The sequence below is a fragment of the Aedes albopictus genome, chromosome 3 (genome assembly GCF_035046485.1).
Source record: "Aedes albopictus strain Foshan chromosome 3, AalbF5, whole genome shotgun sequence".
NCBI lineage: Eukaryota > Metazoa > Arthropoda > Insecta > Diptera > Culicidae > Aedes > Aedes albopictus.
This window is the reverse complement of record NC_085138.1, coordinates 195,992,875-196,013,544: the sequence shown is the minus strand read 5'-3', so window position 1 is coordinate 196,013,544 and position 20,670 is coordinate 195,992,875. Positions and strand designations below refer to the sequence as shown.

The 20,670-nt window shown below is 39.5% G+C and overlaps 2 protein-coding genes across 3 annotated transcripts in view; both read left to right on the top strand.

Annotated features, from left to right (window-relative positions):
* LOC109411600 (tight junction protein ZO-1) overlaps positions 1-20,670 on the top strand; it is a gene marked incomplete in the record, with an annotated part of 419,854 nt that overhangs the window by 115,972 nt on the left and 283,212 nt on the right.
* On the top strand, positions 4,687-12,646 carry LOC134290221 (uncharacterized). 2 transcript variants are annotated; one of them, XM_062857292.1, is made up of 2 exons: positions 4,687-6,273; positions 11,476-12,646. In XM_062857292.1, exon 2 carries the CDS (start codon positions 11,514-11,516, stop codon positions 12,483-12,485), a length of 972 nt encoding a protein of 323 aa, XP_062713276.1. In that variant the 5' UTR covers positions 4,687-6,273; positions 11,476-11,513; the 3' UTR covers positions 12,486-12,646. The 2 variants fall into 2 exon arrangements, with proteins under 2 accessions (XP_062713276.1, XP_062713275.1); XM_062857291.1 differs by having other exon boundaries at positions 5,486-6,273; positions 11,454-12,645.

The window sequence follows — 20,670 nt, the reverse complement described above, 5'->3', positions numbered from 1 at the left end:
CAGAAGTTCACGACTTTTGTTTTATTTTGTAAACTAGTGTAATCGACGGTAAATTCTTCCCGGATGTAACCAATGTCCGCACATACCGCAGTGCGAATATAGATTCGGATCACTACTTAGTCGCTGTATGCATGCGCTCAAAACATTCGACAGTTATCACTACGCGTCGAAGTCGAACGCCGCGGCTCAAAATCGAGCAGCTGCGTAATGTAGAAGTTGCTCAAGACTACGCGCAGCAGTTAGCAGTGGCCTTACCAACGGAACAGCAACTTGGCGCAGCTACACTTGAAGATGGCTGGAGAGACATCCGATCCGCCATAAGTAGTACCTCGGCTACAGCACTAGGCTTCGCGACTCCAAATCACAGAAACGACTGGTATGACGGCGAATGTGAACAGTTGAAAAACGAGAAGAATGCAGCATAGGCGAGAATGCTGCAAGACCGTACGAGAGCGAATGAGGCACGTTACAGACAGGCGCGGAACAGGCAGAACTCAGCCTTCCGGATGAAGAAGCGCCAGCGAGCGTGAGGTGGTCGAGAGGTGGCGGCAGCATTACGATGAGCACCTCAATGGCGACGTTGCAAGTACCGAAGGTAGCGTGGTAACAGATCTAGGAGTATGTGCACAGGACGAAAGACTTCCAGCCCCTCCCAAGTAACAATTCCATCGCTGATTGGTTTTGTTTGATTTTTATTAATGTTTTATTACAGCAATAATTAAAACTCACAGTTTTATGACTGCTTTTATGAAAACCATTAATAAAATGTTTTATAGTATACTTGAAGATATCCATAAAGACAGATTTTAAGAGTAAACAAAACTTTCCGATATGTAAACCTTCTGGCAATCATTATTACCGCAATAAAACTGTTAAAACTCTCAACAGATGGCGATCCTTTCGATTAGTAACGACATCTGTTGGTGGAAAAGCAGATACTACGACACTGCTAGGTTTATTGCGGTCATCATAAAAGTAAACTTGCTTTCGTTTTATTTTCGCTGATTATGGTCGTCGCCATATTGAAGAATTAGCTTACGTGAATGAAAAATAGTTAATTTTGCTTAGATTAGCAATGAATTGGTAGTTTGCAACCATTTTCATAACATGCTCACATAAATAAACTCTCTCTGCTGAGTTTTCTTGTGATTCGGGATAGTTTTACTAAATTCGCAAATTGATTTATTTCATTCCAAGATGATAATATTCACTATTTTCGAAGCGCATTAATTTTATGATTCTGCAACCCCAATATACACGGTAAATTCGAATGCGCATAAGCCTACCAGCACAATAGCTACTAAAATACTACTTTGAAATAATCGCTTTCTACTTACGAATGATGTACCCTTTTGAACTTTACGTGCCATCGAAGAAGCTTCTCTGCATCTTGAGCTGTCATAGTTTTTGTTGAAAAAAAAACAACAACAATCGAGAATGGGAAATATTTCAACTAGGTTTTAAAACGAGTTTATTGCTACTCTTAATGCGGTTTGCAAAACCTCTCCGAGAGTGGTCCACTTAGCCGGAAGATGCTCTTAAAGAGGTTATCAAGAGGTTTTGATGTATGATTCAGTTTTATTGCAAGTTTTATAAAATTGGTCATGAAGATATCTTGTAGAGCCGAACAAAACTCAAAATGTTACTTGGGCTGAGCTCCAAGAGATTCAGGAGGAGGTTGGCCGGTTGAAAAACAACAAAGCCGCTGGAGCAGATCAACTACCAAGCGAGCATCTAAAATACGGTGGAGAAGCACTGGTGAGAGCACTACACTGGGTCATTACCAAGATTTGGGAGGAGGAAGTATTACCGGAGGAATGGATGGAAGGTATCGTGTGTCCCATCTACAAAAAGGGCGACAAGTTGGATTGCGGGAACTACCGCGCGATCACACTACTGAGCGCTGCCTACAAGATACTCTCTCAAATTTTATGCCGCCGTCTATCACCGATTGCAAGAGAGTTCGTGGGGAAATGTCAGGCTGGATTTATGGGTGAACGCGCTTCAACGGACCAGATGTTCGCCATCCGTCAGGAGGAATCTCTGCGCCCACCACCCCGAATTCATATCGACGGTGATGAAATCGAGGCGGTTGAAGAATTCGTGTACTTGGGCTCACTGGTGACCGCCGACAACGACACCAGCAGAGAAATTCAGAGGCGCATTGTGGCAGGAAATCGTGCTTACTTTGGACTCCGCAGAACTCTACGATCGAATAAAGTTCGCCGTAACACGAAGTTAACTATCTACAAAACGCTGATTAGATCGGTCGTCCTCTATGGGCACGAAACATGTACCCTGCGTGCAGAGGATCAACGCGCCCTTGGAGTTTTCGAACGGAAGGTGTTGCGTACCATCTACGGCGGAGTGCAGATGGAAGACGGAACTTGGAGAAGGCGCACTTCCTTCGTGACGTCCTACTTTTTTCCCTCCTGTCTTTTCGCGTCCTAGCATACTGGCGTTCGCTCTCAACAGAGGACGACTCCTCTTACTTCCATAAGGGCTGGGCCCAACTGACTGTCCCTGACCCTCGAGACTTCAGCGATATACACTCACTGGAAATAAAAAAAAATCCTGGGGCTCGTCGGCGCACTTGGTGGTTGTATCGTGTACAGGGTTGATGCTGACAAACTACAGAGTGGCTCGTAGGGCCAACGCGACGATGGTGACTGTGAAACCGCAGAACTTGGTTTTTAAATAATAATCACGAGGTCCTGTGGGAACAATGGTAGAATCCAAAACACGGGTTAGGCTTTGTACATTTGGGCTAGGTCTGGAATTATTTGGCAGTAGTTTACCTGAAAATCCAGTATTCCTTCATGCTGGGTCCTTTTCTACTCACTTATCTGTATTCTTTTTCTGCTCTTTAACTTCGGATAACTTTCTTTAGCTTTTACCCTACTAGTTTTGTCCTTAGAACTTTGCAAATCTTCGTCCGTTGGTTCTAAAGATCACCATAGTAATGGTCCTCCGCTTTGAAGATCATTGACCCGTCGTAAGCGCCGAATTTCCTCATAGTGGTCATTCAGTTTGCCGCCCATGGTCGCCCATTCTTGTAATTCTGCGCATCCTTGTGGACGTGGTAGATAGCGGAACTACACTCCCGTTCAAAAGTTTGGGGTCACCCCCTCAAAAACATGTCATTTTTTTAGGCCCATATCTCCGCCAATTTGCGTCCGATTTCAAAACCCTAGGTTTCATTCAAAAGATAATAAGTCAAAGAAACTTTGAACATGATTTAAAAGAAACTTTTTCAAAAAAATTTGTATGTAAACTTAACCCAAAGTTGCCAAATTTTCTAAAAAATGAATATAAACTTACGGCAGTGTCGCTGGAAGTTGGGTCGAGCAAATTTTAAGATGAGAGCGGTAATATGACCCATTTTCTATTAGCTTTCAACTGCTTTTTACAGAACTTAGCTAAAAAATCTAGAAAAAAAGTTATTAAGTAAATTAATTCTTGATGTCATCGACCAAAAGTTTGGGGTCACCCCTCAATATGATGTATCGGCCAAAAGTTTGGGGTCACTTTCGTAAAACATGGAAAAGTGGTTTGGTGATATCTTCGTCATCTATAGTTCAATTTTAATTATTTTTGGCTCATTTCAAAGATAATTAACTAAATTTACGTTTGATGTCTTTAACTTAACGTATTTAACGGTTTTTGTATATAAAAATGTTATGTAAAGTTAGCACATTTTACTACGCTTCAAAAATGAGGCAACTTTACGTTAAGTTTTACTATGTAAATTTCAACAAATATGTGTGGTTCAATGTCTATGCAGTAAGTATCATTCATTTTGTTTCAAATAAGCCAAAAAGAATTAAAATTGAATGAAAGATGACAAAGATATCAACAAATCACTTTTCCATGTTTTACGATAGTGACCCCAAACTTTTGGCCGATACATCATTTTGAGGGGTGACCCCAAACTTTTGGTCGATGACATCAAGGATTAATTTACTTAATAACTTTTTTTTCTAGATTTTTTAGCTAAGTTCTTTAAAAAACAGTTGAAAGCTAATAGAAAATGGGTCATATTACCGCTCTCATCTTAAAATTTGGTCGACCCAACTTCCAGCGACACTGCCGTAAGTTTATATTCATTTTTTAGAAAATTTGGCAACTTTGGATTAAGTTTACATACAAAATTTTTTGAAAAAGTTTCTTTTAAATCATGTTCAAAGTTTCTTTGACCTATTACCTTTTTAATGAAACCTAGGGTTTTGAAATCGGACGCAAATTGGCGGAGATATGGGCCTAAAAAAATGACATGTTTTTGAGTGGGTGACCCCAAACTTTTGAACGGGAGTGTATATTATCGCCCTTGAATAGGGCAGTGCAGGTGGGATTCTTGAGACGTTATACTTCACTTAGTTTGGTTTCCTTTTTTATACAAAATCCAACGAATACTACAACGCGACAAATCTCATCAATACTGGACATTGAATTGACACTTGTTATACACTCAAGTGATCGTTGTAGTGCTGCTTTGAACTTCTGGTAGAACTTCCGTGTTTGTTGTGACAACAGTTCCATTTATTCACACTCCGTTTTTACCACGCAACGCCTTTTCTCCCGGAAGAAACGGATCTGCTGTTTCCGCGTCCTCTTCTATTGTTACACGCTCTGCCGGGTCCCATGCTGCAGTATGACCACCTCCCGCGCTGCTTTCTGCTCTCTCTAAGGGTTCATTCAAATATTACGTAACGCAAAATATGACAATTTTAGACCCCCTCCCTCCCCCACGTAACAACTTTTGTATGGAAGATTTTGAAATTTTGTATGAAGCGTAACACAGTGCTAGACCCCCTCCCTCCCCTCATTGCGTTACGTAATATTTGAATGAACCCTAAATCGCTCTGCTCTCCTCGTCGAACCAATCGTTCCGTCGACCCCTTTCAACGTACCCGATGGACGATAGTGCTATCGCCTGCGTCGTTGAAGACTGCTTTTTCTGGACTTCAGCAGTCCTCTAGAGGGTCGACAACGAGCTCACCCTCGTCTGGCAACAGGGCATCGAGATTCAGCGCGAAGGCCGTCGGTACTGTACATTGTTGATTACAGAGAGTATTGTGCACAGTTTGACCATCACCAGAGTCGATGTTAGTGTCGATAATGTCGGAAAATTGTCGTTCATCAATCAAAACGATTCCGTCTGTTGTTGTAGTGATCTTCAGTTGCAACGGAGAGGTTGTGTTGGAATAAGATGATACGTATAGCAACTTTCTTCCCTCTTTATGGCACAAACCTGTTTGGTCCATATTTGAGCAACTTTCTTGAAGGAGTCAAAATCAATGAGGGTTTAGCCGTTGTCATTTGTCCGAATTCCTCCTCTTGGACTTACCAAACCATTTGAAAAAGTCCCTAGATTAAAGCGTTCGCGAATCCAACCTAGACATGCTGAATTACATGCTCGCTTGCCGCTTCCACTGAATGGGTCAGTTGTGCTACCTACAAGAAAATGTTTGAAAGAAGGTAGTTGCATCCTGGTTGCATCCAAGAGAACGAGTCCATCCCCGGGAGATAAGGAGCATGCATTCATTTCACCCCCACTTGCAACCCTTACGACTTTCTATGACGCTTAACATTTTATCTCCCTTTTTACGGATGCAACTCGGATGTATGTATACAGAAAAATATGTTATCGTTGGCACCCCCGGTAGCAAAAGGCACTAGTTCGTATTGTACCGTCGGGCTTGAAGCATCTAGCCGCCAAAAGGTTCTAGCTAGAGAGGTAACTGCTCAGCTCATCCACCCGCGAAAAACCATATGCACATCGATTCGCCCTCGCTGGCTGTGCGGAGTTCGGAGTGCCGGTTCGTTCGTTCGCCGCCCATTTCACAAATGTAATTAACTCGTGACGGTCGCGTGCCGGTCGCTTGTGTGTGCTGTGTGGTGCGGTGGGGAGGGGGAAGGGCGACCGAGGTGATATTGGCACAGGAGCAGAAGGAGCGGTTCGCCGGAATTGGGGGTGGTTTTCACACAACAATACGCGGTGTTTGTGCGTTTGGACGCGTAGCAGAAGTGCGCTCTTCAACCGAAGGGGGTGTTAATCGAATTTGAAATTGGCTCGGTTTTTTTTTCGTTTTGTGGGATGTGAAACCGTGAAGTGGAATGTGAAACGGAATGTGATAATTAACCGCGACACGGAAAAGTTCAAGAGGTCATTTGTGTGCGCGATGGAAGGCTAAAAAATCAATTATTGTCCCACTTGACTAATAATAGCGGAAGCGGTCAAGTTTACCACCAATGGACGCCTTTTGTGGAGTGGTAGAAAATCAGTTTGTTTTTAATTCAATTAGTGTTATACGTGAGACACTACAGTGACTCAGACCCATGTTTCACAGGGAGGTGTTTTCAAATCAAACGGTTGAAGATATGAAAATCAGATGCCAATACCAACTTCGACTTCTCGATACAACAGCATATGCTGCTGTCCGTTAGCTCACAAAATTCACGATTTTTCAATTAAACTAGATCATAGCTCAAGGAGTTGTTTGAAGAATTCTTCAGGAATTGATGCAGCACCTTTAGTTATTTTGAGGGAGCCTCCCCTCGAAAAAGAGATTTTTGAAGGAATTCTTCCAAATATTCAGGTAATCATGCAGAATGTAAATATTCCTTTTCATATATTTGGTCACACAATTCTCCAAAAATTCATCCAGAGCTCTTTACCAGCATTTTTTATGTTGTTTCTTCACAAATTCATCTAAAAAAATAGGACTTTCACCAGGGTATCTTTGGAAGCTTTCGAAATTGTTCTCTAGGAATCTATTTTGAAATTTCTCCCGAGATTCCGTCAGAAATTTCTTCAGGAAATCTTCACGCATCCTTATTCTTGTTTACGGGCGTATCCGCTTTCTAACGTATTTGATTCGTTCGAATCCGTAGCCCATTTGATTTTGCTGGCATAAACGAGAATGCGGACGATTTACGTTGGAAAGTGGATTCGATTGAAAACAAGAATACGGCTGACGAAGTTCTTCAATCCCGTCAAAGATTTTCTCAATATTTGCTCCCAGAATTTCTCTTGAAATTCATCCAGGAATTGTTCCTAATAGTTCCTTCAGGAATTCATCTACAAATTTTACAAAAAGTCTTCTAGTAATTTCTCCAGGGGATTCAGAAATTCCTCCAGTGATTCCTTCAGAAATTTCTTCTGAAATTCTTGCTGCAATTTCTTCAGAGGTTTCTCCAGGTATATTTTAGGGAAATTCTCCAGTGATTTTGCCAGGAATTTCTTCACCTATTCCCCAGGAATTATGCTATTACTGTACATTTTTCTAGGAGTAAATCCAGAAAATGTTCAAATGATACAACTCCTAATGGGTAGTACGCAGATCTAAAGACATTTCTTGGCCTATCTTGATGCATGCAAAATTTAGGCAAGGAATCGCTCAAGAAATGAGAAAGCGTCGCTTTATTTTATTACTTGAGTGATTCTGTTTAAAGTGCATACCTCGCATAAAGCGATTATTGATTCTCGCTAAAGATTCCTCCCGAAGTTCCATCAATGATTTCTTCATGAAATCCAGAAATTCTTTCTGAGACTCTTGCACGAATGTTTTCAGAGCTTCCTCCAGGTGGTGTTTATAATTCATTCGAATTCTTCCTCATAATTCCGTCGAGAGCTCCTCTACAAATTTTAAAAGAAACTCTTGTAGTAATTTCATCAGGGGTATCTTCAGATATTTCTCCAGAAATTTCTTGTGAAATTTTTGCTGCAATTCATTCAGAGGTTTGTCTAGATACTCCCCCTCACCCCATTTTTCTTACTTTGCAACTTTCTAGGAACATCTCAAGAAAATGTGCAAGAGATTCTACAAGAAGTCCTTCCAAGTGTTTTTTTTTAAGAAGTTCTACAAAGGTTTACTTAATTCTTACAAGGATTATTCAGAAATTCCTCCAGAGATTATATCTCAGGAAGTCCAACTTATCCGCATAGGTGGAGCAACCATCTAACTTGTTAGTTTTACGCCCTCTAGAGACTTCGCGTCTTTGGAAAAGTTGTTCATTTTGACAACTCTTTCTCAGGCGTCAAAATTCCACAGCCTACTGTTTTGAAGTTATTTTAAAAATAAATATAATTAATCAAAAATCAGATTTTTTAAATTATTTAGGCATTTTTACGAAAACCCATATGAATTTAAAATATTTTCTAATGCATATGTGTCAAGTAATAACTTTCGGACAGAAGTTGGTGCAATATGACCATAAAAATTGAAATAATTAGAAAATTGTAAAAATGGTGTTATTTTCAAATTATAATAAGCGGGTAAAATGCATAGTATGTTAAAAAATGACAAATTTCAGTAGATTCAAAAATTCAGTGTCAAAAAGTTTCCTGCAAAAATGTAGTAAATTATTTTTCCCTAGTAGTTTGGATCTATATGAAGCTGTAGAAAATATAAAAATGGTGGGTATTGCCAATATTTGTACGGTAAAAAATATTTGTATGATATTTATTACGAAAAATGACCATTTTTCAAAAATCTCGCCGGGGCGACCTCTAAACGTCATTTCTGAAAGTTGCCGTCATACAAAAGATTGTTTCTAACACCCTTAGCTATCATTTGCAGGGTGGGCCCCCAAGCTTTTTTACCATGTGCAATTTTGGGACACCCTATTGCCCACACCGTGAAAAATAAGTTTTTGTATAAAAATCCGCGGTCAAAATCAATATGGACAACCCAACTTTTTATAACTGTAAATAGTAGCTCTATCTTTCCTCTTTTCAACAACATTTCGTTTTGAGGTGGTTTTTGGAGAAACTTTCGAGTTATAACGGTTCAAATCAGCCACCATTTCACCAAAATCGGGGGGTCTGCAAAAATTGTTTTGACTCTAACTAACGAGGGGTCTGTCAATTTGAGTAACCAAATGCATTTTCCTTATTTGGCAAGGCAAGTTGGCTTACTTTTGGCAAGGACTTTCAGAAAATCGCCACTAAAACATTTTTGAAGACTAGCTGTAAATAGTGGGCCGGTCTCAGCGAGAGTTACTCATATACTAAAATATGTTTCACCACTTCCTCCTCAGTGTTCAGCAAACTTGTGTTATATTATGTGTTATGTCTGTGTTAGTTTTGAAGTTAAAAAAAAATACATATATATATAACAGATGCGTCCACTCTAAGAAAATGAGCTCTTTGGTCATAATAAAAAAAAACTTCAAATCAGCAGGTTGTGCAATTTTGACGTCTGAAAAAACATTTTTTTTGTCAAAATGAACAACTCTGTCGAAGACACGAAGTCTCTAGGACGTAAAACTAAAAAGTTATATAATGGCGGCTCCTATGCGGATAAGATGCGAACTTCTAATTTATTAGAAATTAATGCCCCTGCTCATTACAAAAAATTTTGTCGTAGACACTATGTTCCAAAAAGGCTTCGTTTCGGAGTTATTAATTTTGTCCCGCTAGATTTCAATGCTGACCCTTAGTGCAGTGGTTCTGATACATGCGGATAACTCGAGCTAGAAGTCGAGGAAGTGGGGACATTTCGGAGTGTTCAGGGGAGTTTTCGGGGTTTCATAGGGTTTTAGGGGCGTTACATGGGGTCGGAGGGTGTTTTAGGGGGAATTCTGAGGCATTTTAAGCAGTTTCAGACCTTTTTTGACGGATTTCAGAGACGTAATAGAGGCGTTACAAAGGTGTTCTCCGTGGCTCGGAGGGTCTCAGGTGCGTTATATGAGGTCCGAGGAGGTTTTAGGGGGATTTCGGAGGCATTTTAAGAAGCTTCAGAGCATTTTTGACGTATTTCAGAGACGTAATCGAGGCGTAACATAGGTGTTTTAGGAGTTTCAGGTCCGTTACAGGGATGTCAGAGAAGTCTGAATGATTTTTAGTGGATTTTAGAGGCATTACTGGGGGCTTCAGGGGCATTTTCGGGGATTCCGGAGGATCTCAGGTGCGTTATCCTCTGAAACCCGCAGTAGCGCCCCTATAACGTCCCCGAAAACCCCAAGCGTAATCTTGGATTCCAAAATAGCGTAGGATATAGAGTTCCGGCATCAACTCACTGATTCAGGTCCAAACATATCCACATGGCATGAGTATTATTGATTTATTAGACGTGGGTGTTGGCGCCAAATTTTCAAATAAAATTTCAAGGTAAAATTCATCCATACATTGTTTTTTTTTTTTGATAGCATGCTTATCAACTGAGATATTAGCAAGTGAATATAAATCTTTGCAAATGAATAATCCCATCCCTGATCTGTTATGAGGCGGCTCCCTTTGCGTTAAGATCCTACTATTATAACTAGCGATCTCTTGATTTAATACAGTTAAGGCTTATACTCGCATAGGCCAATGAACTTCTATCTACTAACTATCTACTTTTCGCTGAAGCCCCGTGAAGGTCCCCAGGAATGCCTTGAACCCTTTCAAACGTCTTAAAACTCCTCAGGAGTCCTTTTGAACTCCTCTGAAGCCATCTGAAATCCCCCGAAACCCTCCTAAATTCTTCTGAAACCTCTCAAATCCCTTCCAAGTAACATTTTGATGACCAATTATTAGATTGAAGGGGTTTTGAGAACCGTAATAAAACCTTATTCCGTTTATTTTGGCTTTATGATGGTTCTAAGAACCTCTCCAAGTTTATTTGACTAAAAGATGTTACGGGGAATCGATTTGAACCCTTCGACACTTCCGGAATCTATAGAAACACCTTGAGAGCTCTTTCTCTTGAACCCCCCCTTCGGTTACTTATCCTAAACATTCCTGAAGCTCCCAGAAGACCTCTGAAAACCCAAGAAACCTTAAAAAGGTTCGAAATTCTTCTTAAGTCCCCGTGAGATCTACATAAGCTTCTCTGAATTCCTTGGGAGGCTCCCTAAAGACCCCAAGTCCCCTGAATCCCTCCAAATCCCCTAATCTCAGAAACGGTTCCTAAACCTCCGAAAACCCATCTGAAAACTCCTGATGTCCCATGAAACCTCTTAGAGTCCACTGGCATGCCTTGAAATTCAGCTGCAAAAACCAGCGAAAAAGCCAATGTTTTGGAATCTTTTTAAACGTTTTTAATGAAGTCTCAAGTCAAGGAAAGGGTAGTGTTTGAGTGTTTTTTTTGGAATGTATAATTTTATCGGGGTTTTTGAACTTTTACGCGGTTTGCGTCGTAAAAACAATTCTAATAAATTATGAAAAAGTAATGCATTTTAAAGCGTCTGATAACTCATTCCGATCCCGTCTGATTTGAAATTGTAATCCTGTACAAATATGAGTCTAACTCACTGTATCCTTGAACGATAGTGTCCAATTTATGCCGTTTTTCTTTTTGAACCTGGGTTGGAACTGGATTGGCGGAAAATGTGTAAACAAACAAACGTCAAACAAACTCAAACAAACTTTAGTACAAGCGAAACCGAAGTCGTGTTGGGGTTGAAACTGTGATCTCATCCAGTTCCAACCCAGGTTGGAACTGGATCAAAAAGAAAAACGGCATTAGAAAATTTGCTCGCATGGATGAGTCGCCAACGATGTGCTAAGCTTGTGTTTGCGCGCCAAAATGAAACTTCCCGAATGGATGAAACGTGGCCCCAAATCGAATGTGGGCGTAAAAAGTCTGAAGAAGTCCGGTAGTGTTAACAGTGCTAGAAGTGCTCATCGCCACAAAAGAAAATCCAGCACATCGTCCTCGAAGGGAAAACGAAAACGCAACTCGTACGTGTCGTCATCAATAACGACGAAGAATTTCTACCCGGTTGAACATTTCTTCAGGAATACTCCGGCCGATAACAACGGCTTTTACCACCATCACCACCAGCATGCAAGCACGCTTCCAGCCAACATGAGTGGGTACAGCTATCACAATCAATACTACCCACCGAAAGCGCCTGACGGTCGTCTCTACGGCAACATGATGCCTTCCACTACATACGAGAATCTGAAACCCGCGGAGTTATCTAGACCTGTTTTGAACGGTGTCCCGTACATGCACCACCAGCAGCAACAGCATCGTGATTTCCTCCACCAAAGCAAGCTCGAACAAAGACGTTTCAGCGATTATCAGCAGCAGCCGTTGGTGGGTGCAAATCCGATATCAACCATGACGATAGATCGACGACTGACGCCCACTTTTAGGGCGCCACATGAAAGCCATCTCGGCACGCTACCGCGGACAAATCCGGTTGGTGCTGGTGGCGCTGCTGATTATTGGGACACGTGGAAGTACAACCAGCAACGAAAGTGGTCCTTCGCGTCCGATAGACAGCAGCACCATCGATCCACCACGATCCACGGCAATCCGACGGCGATGTCGGTGGTGGAATTGGAACCCTCCGCTGCTGCTGCTGCTGCTGGGGCCCAGTTGAGTCATAAGCAGAGACAAATTATCCCAACCGCGGCTACCGGAATATGTGTCAGCAGAAATGACAGCTTCAGGCGGTACAAGATACCTTCGCCCGCGGCTATTTTAGATATGATCAACGATAAGTACATAAGCAGCAAAAGGAAATCGAAGGTACGTGTTGTGCTCTAGCGGGAGGGACTAATGACTTGTAGCGCTTGTGATTAGCACAGTTGGGGAGGGTTAAGTGAGATATATTTTCTGTTTGGTTCGATAGATTAGGTATTACGCAAGACAGTGCATTAGGTTGAAGGGTTTCTGTCAAGTCTTCGGGTAATCAAGGGATTGAAGTAAACAATTCATACTATTTTATAAAAGATAATTATCTATTATGCAATAATGTCAAGAAAGTGCATTTGCATGTGTCTGGCAATAAATTACATTTTATTGACTTCCTCACTATTTTTTCTTTAATGTTTAAATTAAAAAAGCAACTATTTTCAATTATTTTGGTAGTATCTGAGAACATGAATAATAAAGTAATCAATGTATGTTATTCATGTACTTGTTTATTTGTGGACGCAGTAGCGCACGTGGCAAGTGTTTTTTTTTCAATATAAACGGTTTATGTGTTTTTGTACATTTTGAATAAGAAAAGCATTACATTTTTCTACGTTTTGAATAGAGTTTTTTATTCGGTGAATTAATTCATTCATTTATTTAGTTAACATCAAATTCATGATAATACTGAATCAACAATTTGCCGCCATAATACTCGATTTGCAGCTGCAGCTCTCCAACGTCGGTCACGCCCAACACTCGCCAAATCACGCTCCACCTGGTCCGCCCATCGTGCCTCTGCGCTCCACGCCTTCTTGTACCAACCGGATGGTTAGCAAACACCAACTTTGCAGGGTTGTTGTCCGGCATTCTTGCAACATGCCCTGCCCTTCGTATCCTTCCGGCTTTGGCCACTTTCTGGATGCTGGGTTCGCCGTAAAGTGCAGCGAGCTCGTGGTTCATCCTTTTCCGCCACACACCGTTCTCCTGCACGCCGCCGAAGATCGTTCTTAGCACCCGTCGCTCGAAAACTCCGAGTGCTTGCTGGTCCTCCTCGAGCATCGTCCATGTCTCGTAGAGAACCACCGGTCTTATTAACGTCTTGTACATGGTACATTTGGTGCGGGGTGAATCTTTTTTGACCGCATTTTCTTCTGGAACCCATACACTCCCGTTCAAAAGTTTGGGGTCACCCCCTCAAAAACATGTCATTTTTTTAGGCCCATATCTCCGCCAATTTGCGTCCGATTTCAAAACCCTAGGTTTCATTCAAAAGATAATAAGTCAAAGAAACTTTGAACATGATTTAAAAGAAACTTTTTCAAAAAATTTTGTATGTAAACTTAACCCAAAGTTGCCAGATTTTCTAAAAAATGAATATAAACTTACGGCAGTGTCGCTGGAAGTTGGGTCGACCAACTTATAAGATGAGAGCGGTAATATAACCCATTTTCTATTAGCTTTCAACTGCTTTTTACAGAACTTAGCTAAAAATCTAGAAAAAAAGTTATTAAGTAAATTAATCCTTGATGTCATCGACCAAAAGTTTGGGGTCACCCCTCAAAATGCTGTATCGGCCAAAAGTTTGGGGTCACTATCGTAAAACATGGAAAAGTGATTTGTTGATATCTTTGTCATCTTTCATTCAATTTTAATTCTTCTTGGCTTATTTGAAACAAAATGAATGATACTTACTGCATAGACATTGAACCACACATATTTGTTGAAATTTACATACTAAAACTTAACGTAAAGTTGCCTCATTTTTTGAAGCGTGGTAAAATGTGCTCACTTTACATAACATTTTTATATACAAAAATCGTTAAATACGTTAAGTTGAAGACATCAAACGTAAATTTAGTTAATTATCTTTGAAATGAGCCAAAAATAATTAAAATTGAACTATAGATGACGAAGATATCACCAAATCACTTTTCCATGTTTTACGAAAGTGACCCCAAACTTTTGGCCGATACATCATATTGAGGGGTGACCCTAAACTTTTGGTCGATGACATCAAGGATTAATTTACTTAATATCTTTTTTTCTAGATTTTTTAGCTAAGTTCTGTAAAAAGCAGTTGAAAGCTAATATAAAATGGGTCATATTACCGCTCTCATCTTAAAATTTGGTCGACCCAACTTCCAGCGACACTGCCGTAAGTTTATATTCATTTTTTAGAAAATTTGGCAACTTTGGGTTAAGTTTACATACAAAATCTTTGAAAAAGTTTCTTTTAAATCATGTTCAAAGTTTCTTTGACTTATTATCTTTTGAATGAAACCTAGGGTTTTGAAATCGGACGCAAATTGGCGGAGATATGGGCCTAAAAAAATGACATGTTTTAGAGGGGGTGACCCCAAACTTTTGAACGGGAGTGTAGTAGGCACGACTTCCACTGATGATGCGCCTTCGTATTTCACGGCTCACGTTGTTGTCAGCCGTTAGCAAGGAACCGAGGTAGATAAATTCTTCTACCACCTCGAAAGTATCCCCGTCTATCGTAACATTGCTGCCAAGGCTTGTCCTGTCTCGCTCAGTCCCACCTACCAGCATGTACTTTGTCTTAGCCGCATTCACCACCAGTCCGACCTTTGCTGCTTCACGTTTCAGGCGAGTGTACTGTTCTGCCACCGTTCCAAATATTCTAGCAATAATATCCATGTAATCCGCAAAACAGACAAATTGGCTGGATTTCGTGAAGATCGTACCCCGGATGTTGAGCCCGGCTTGTCGCACAACACCTTCCAGGGCGATGTTGAATACTAGGCAGGAAAGTCCATCACCTTGTCGTAGTCTCCGTCGAGATTCAAATGAACTGGATAGTTCACCCGAAATCCTTACGCTGTTCTGCACACCGCCCTTCGTTGCTCTTATCAGTCTAGTCAGCTTCCCAGGAAAGCTGTTCTCGTCCATAATTTTCCATAGCTCTGTGCGGTCGATACTGTCGTATGCAGCTTTGAAGTCGATGAACAGGTGATGCGTTGGGACCTGGTATTCACGGCATTTCTGGAGGATTTGCCGTACGGTGAAGATCTGGTCCGTTGTCGACCGGCCGTCGATGAAACCGGCTTGGTAACTTCCCACGAACTCATTTACTTTAGGTGAAAGACGACGGAAGATGATCTGGGATAGCACTTTGTAGGCCGCATTCAAAATGGTGATCGCTCGAAAGTTCTCACACATTAACTTGTCGCCTTTCTTGTGGATGGGACAGATTATCCCTTCCTTCCACTCCTCCGGTAGCTGTTCGGTTTCCCAGATCTTGACTACTAACTGGTGCAGACAGGTGGCCAACTTTTCCGGGCCCATCTTGATGAGTTCTGCTGCGATACCGTCCTTACCAGCCGTTTTGTTGTTTTTGAGCTGGTGGATGGCATCCTTAACTTCCCTCAGCGTGGGAGTTGGTTCGTTCCCGTCCTCTGCTGCACCAACATAGTCATTTCCTCCGCTGCCATGGTCCTCCGTGCCTACATTCGGTGTATTAAATGCAGCTTATATTTACATCTGAAAAACTTCAGTGAAGTCACCGGACAGACGAACAGGGCTATCTGTGTTATTTCCAGCAACTGCTGCATTCGGTTGTCTAAGAGTGACAGATTCTTTTCTGCATTTAAAAAAAAATCTAAATTTTCAATGTCTGTTGTCTGTGATTTTTATCATCAAATGTTGTATTTGGTTGCTACTGGTTTTGTTTTCTGCATCTGATAGTAAAAAAAATTAAAGTGTCAAATATAAAAAAATCAGAATTTTCAACTCTGTTGTCTGTGATTTTTTTCGTCAAATTATGTGTCTGGTTGTCTATGGTTGTCACTGGTTTTGTTCTCTGCAGCTGATAGTAAAAAAGAATTGAAATGTAGAGGATAGCGATATGGAAACGTGTACGGATACTGACACCGATCCCGATCCAAAAGATGTGGGAGGATGGCTAGCTGAATATAGCAGACGATCACGACGGATGGAAAAAAGAATAGAGTTAATAAACTATAGAGGACGAATGTCGCTGCTGTTCCCTTTGTTCTCACTCGCAAACATGTCGGGTATCTATCTGTCAAACTGCATACTTTTTCGCTTTGACACTTATAGCCCGGCCTATCTCCGCCAGCAAGAGATGTTTCGGCAGCGACGCCAGCGACATTCTTCCTCTATAGTTTATTACCTCTATTGAAAAAAGTTAGCAAATTATGAAAAATTGAATAAGTAATTGTTATAGAATGTTGAATAAAGCCCGATCCGAATGATCCTTTGGATTAGAAGGTCGTTAATTGAAACTAAAAAAAAGTCAAATATTTTTTTTTGTGAGAATTTTCCCGCGTGCTGCGTCTGGTTGGCTAGTCACCGGATAGATAAACAGGGCTATCTGTGTTATTTCCAGGAACTGCTGCATTCGGTTGTCTAAGAGTGACAGATTTTTTTCTGCATAAAAAAAATCAAAATGTTCAACGGCTGTTGTCTGTGATTTTTTTTTTTCATCAAATACTGTGTCTGGCTGTCTATGGTTGACACTGGTTTTGTTTTCTGCATCTGATGGTAAAAAAAATGAAAATTGAAGTGTCAAATACCAAAAAAAAATCAAAATCATTGTCAAGGATATGCATTTAAATGTGCCTGGCAATAAATTACATATAGAGTAAAGTGGGGCGAAAGTTCGAGTGGGGCAAGAGTTTCTTTTGAATTTTTTGAGCTCAATTCAAATTATTTCTTTAGGGTGTCAAGGTTGTTCGAAGCCTTTTTGAAAAAGAGTCTTTCACTCCAAAAATTATGAAAATTGATCAATAATTCGAAAAGTTATGACAAAATGTTGGTTTTTGATCAAAAAATTGTAATATGTGATGGTCCTTCCAACGCATGGAATGGAATTGTAATGAAATCGAATTCGATATTTTATTTTGGGGCGTAACTAGGTATATTTTGAAGATGTTTTAGCATATATAACTTTTTGCAAAAAAGATTTAGAAATCATATTTTACACATAGTGGGGCAAAAGTTCGAATTGTGGGGCAAGAGTTCGAGTCATGTAGCAACTTTAGATAAAAACCTAAAATTCTGCAAAATGTACATATTATCTCTAAAAATGATGGAATTAGTGAGAAAATTCGATCAAAGTTGAAAAAAAAGTTGTTTCATCTGAATTTGGCGGAAAACTACTATTTTTTGTGTAGTAAATTTAACCATGATTTGGGTAAAATCCAGATCGCACTTTAAAGTGTATTTCAGTTCCAACATCAAATATTAATTGGTTTTAGGTATTCAGATTACCAAAGTGTCGAAATAGTGTGCTACGGTTAGTGAAATTCCATTAACACTAGATTCGAACTTTTGCCCCAGTGGTGGGGCAAGAGTTCGAATTAGACACACACATACAATAAGTGTTGTAACTCAATATTGAAAAGACATTTGGCGTAACTTTGTTCAGCAAATGTTTAGCTCATGGATGGTAGAATCACCACACGGTATTCTTTTATTTTTATCTGCTTCGATTTCTTGAAAAAAGTTGAATTTTCAACTAAGGTCGAACTTTTGCCCCACCTTACTCTATGTACTGTCAACAGTAATTATTCTGAAGAAAAAAAATGATTTTTACTTGCAGCACGATTTGAGAATTATATCAAGATTATATCATATTGTGTTATGATGTTATATTCTTTTTCAATAACTTATTGTGTTATAAACTAGATGCAGGATGATGTAAAAATAACTAAAATTGTAACTAAAACCACAATGGTCTTATCATGATAATAACCTATTTTGTTATAATCAGATCAAAATTATAACAGAATGTGATATGAATATTAGATTCAGGATTTCTAGTTTCTATCAAAATGTGATACAATTTTGTAACATTATTGTCCAAATGACGAGGAATCAAAACTAAATTATATTACAATTAGTTGTCAAACAACATTTATAACATAATGTGTTATAATTGAGTTAGAGTAAGGTGGGGCAAAAGTTCAACTTTAGTTGAAAATTCAACTTTTTTTCAAGAAATCGAAGCAGATAAAAATTAATGAATGCCGTGTGGTGATTCTACCATCCATGAGCTGAAAATTTGCTGAATAAAGTTACGTCAATTTGTTTCAATTTTGAGTTGCAACACTTTTTGTATGTGTGTGTCTAATGTCATTTTCGTTTATTCATGGAGCGAACCTAGTTTCGCTCTGGATCCGCCCTAACTGCTGTCAAAACGTTCGTTTATTCGATCGAGTCGGATCCGGATTCGCCCCAGATCCGACCCAAACATGGCGAGGTTCGCTCTGCCGATTTTTTCCGATCCAACCCGAACGAGGTTCATCTGTCAATATGGATGTAAACAATCCATCAAAACAAAACCAGAAAATCAAAATATTTAACTATTCAAGTATATTAGAGATAAAGGACTCGCTTGAATGTGATTTGCATTGAATAATGAATGTGCCAACTAACATTTCCACGTGAGTTTAATTTCTAAAAGGAAGAATTTAACGAAAATGTGCAACTGACAGTTTAATTGATTTGCACAATGTTTACATGTTGACTCGATTTGGGTTGGATCTGGATCCGTTTTCGTTCGGTTATTGCGAGTCAGGGTCAGCTCTGACCCAGGTTTAAAACCGAAAACGACATAATTCGAACTCTTGCCCCACCACTGGGGCAAAAGTTCGAATCTAGTGTTTGTGGAATTTCACTAACCGTAGCACACTATTTCGACACTTTGGTAATCTGAATACCTAAAACCAATTAATATTTGATGGTGGAACTGAAATACACTTTAAAATTCGATCTGGATTTTACCCAAATCAAGGTTAAATTTACTACACTAAAAATTAGTAGTTTTCCGCCAAATTCAGATGAAACAATATTTTTTTTTCAACTTCGATCGAATTTTCTCACTAATTCCATCATTTTTAGAGATAATATGTAGGTTTTAACCTAAAGTTGTTGCATGACTCGAACTCTGGCCCCACAAATTCGAACTTTTGCCCCACTATGTGTAAAATATGATTTACAAATCTTTTTTGCAAAAAGTTATACATGCTAAAGCATCTTCAAAATATTCCTAGTTACGCCCCAAAACAAAATATCGAGTTCGATTTCTTTACAATTCCATTCCATGCGTTGGAAGGACCATCGCATATTACAATTTTTTGATCAAAAACCAACATTTTGTCATAACTTTTCGAAATATTGATCAATTTTCATAATTTTTGGAGTGAAAGACTCTTTTTTAAAAAGGCTTCGAACAACCATGACACTTGAAAGAAATAATTTGAATTGAGCTCAAAAACTTCAAAAGAAACTCTTGCCCCACTCGAACTTTTGCCCCACTTTACTCCATAGTATTTTAAAATCACCAAGGATGTTGAACATGATTATATCACAATGAGTTATAAATAGCATGGTTTGTTATAATTATGTTATATTTTTGTTAAAGCTTTCTAGTCGGGAGGCTATTGATTAAATCAAAAACTAAGTGCAACGACACTACATGGCTTCGATCTGAGGCTGTGGTGAGACTGCATCACATCGAAATTTATAATAGATTCAGCAGAATTTTCTAAAGCACTCGGCAAGAAAAAAATCCTTTATGATGTTTAATGAAATTCGCTTGACCACTGCACATTCTTTTCTGAGATACGATAAAAGTTCTTACATCAATTGTCGATCGTAAGTTCCAGAAATGTATTTGTTAACGACACTGGTGTAGAAGAGCGTGTAGTTCGGTTGTTTACTATATTCACAATGACGTTTAATTCCTGATTCCTAGATTAGCCTACTACAATAACAATTGTGTTCTCAGCCTACTACATCTCTCCCTTTCTTCAAAAAGTAGCACTATTGTATTTAAAATACCAAATCATAAATTTAACAACATTCGATGATTCTTGATTTTAGATCTGTTGAACTCATAAATTATTATACAGGATTTCGTCCAAGGGTCACTGCCACCAATCGTCAGGCCTTCCCATGCGTTTTCGGACAACTTGACATAGTTTTGGTTATCTATAAAGGAATAAAAAATAAGGATTTATAAACCATTTGATATCTTCAAGTAAGTGGCGTTTACTAGGCCATTTTCACATACGTTTACCTTGTTCTTTTTTTCAGTTCAGTGGAATAGTCTTACCAGAGTCATTGGGAAATTTAATGTTTCATGTTACTATCCTCCTTTGAGCCCCAGCTTCAGCTTCGATCTTGATAGTTTCTTCAATTGTTCAATTTATTTTTCTGGGATACAATAAACTTCAGAATATATTATTTACAGGTTTATAAACAACATACTAAATATTGCGCCAAACGAACTGAGCTGGACTCCTTCATTTTGGTCTTTACATTC

What these genes read in the sequence shown, in the direction of transcription:
- LOC134290221 (XM_062857292.1), top strand. Translation starts at nt 11,514, where the DNA reads ATGAAACTTCCCGAATGGATGAAACGTGGCCCCAAATCGAATGTGGGC.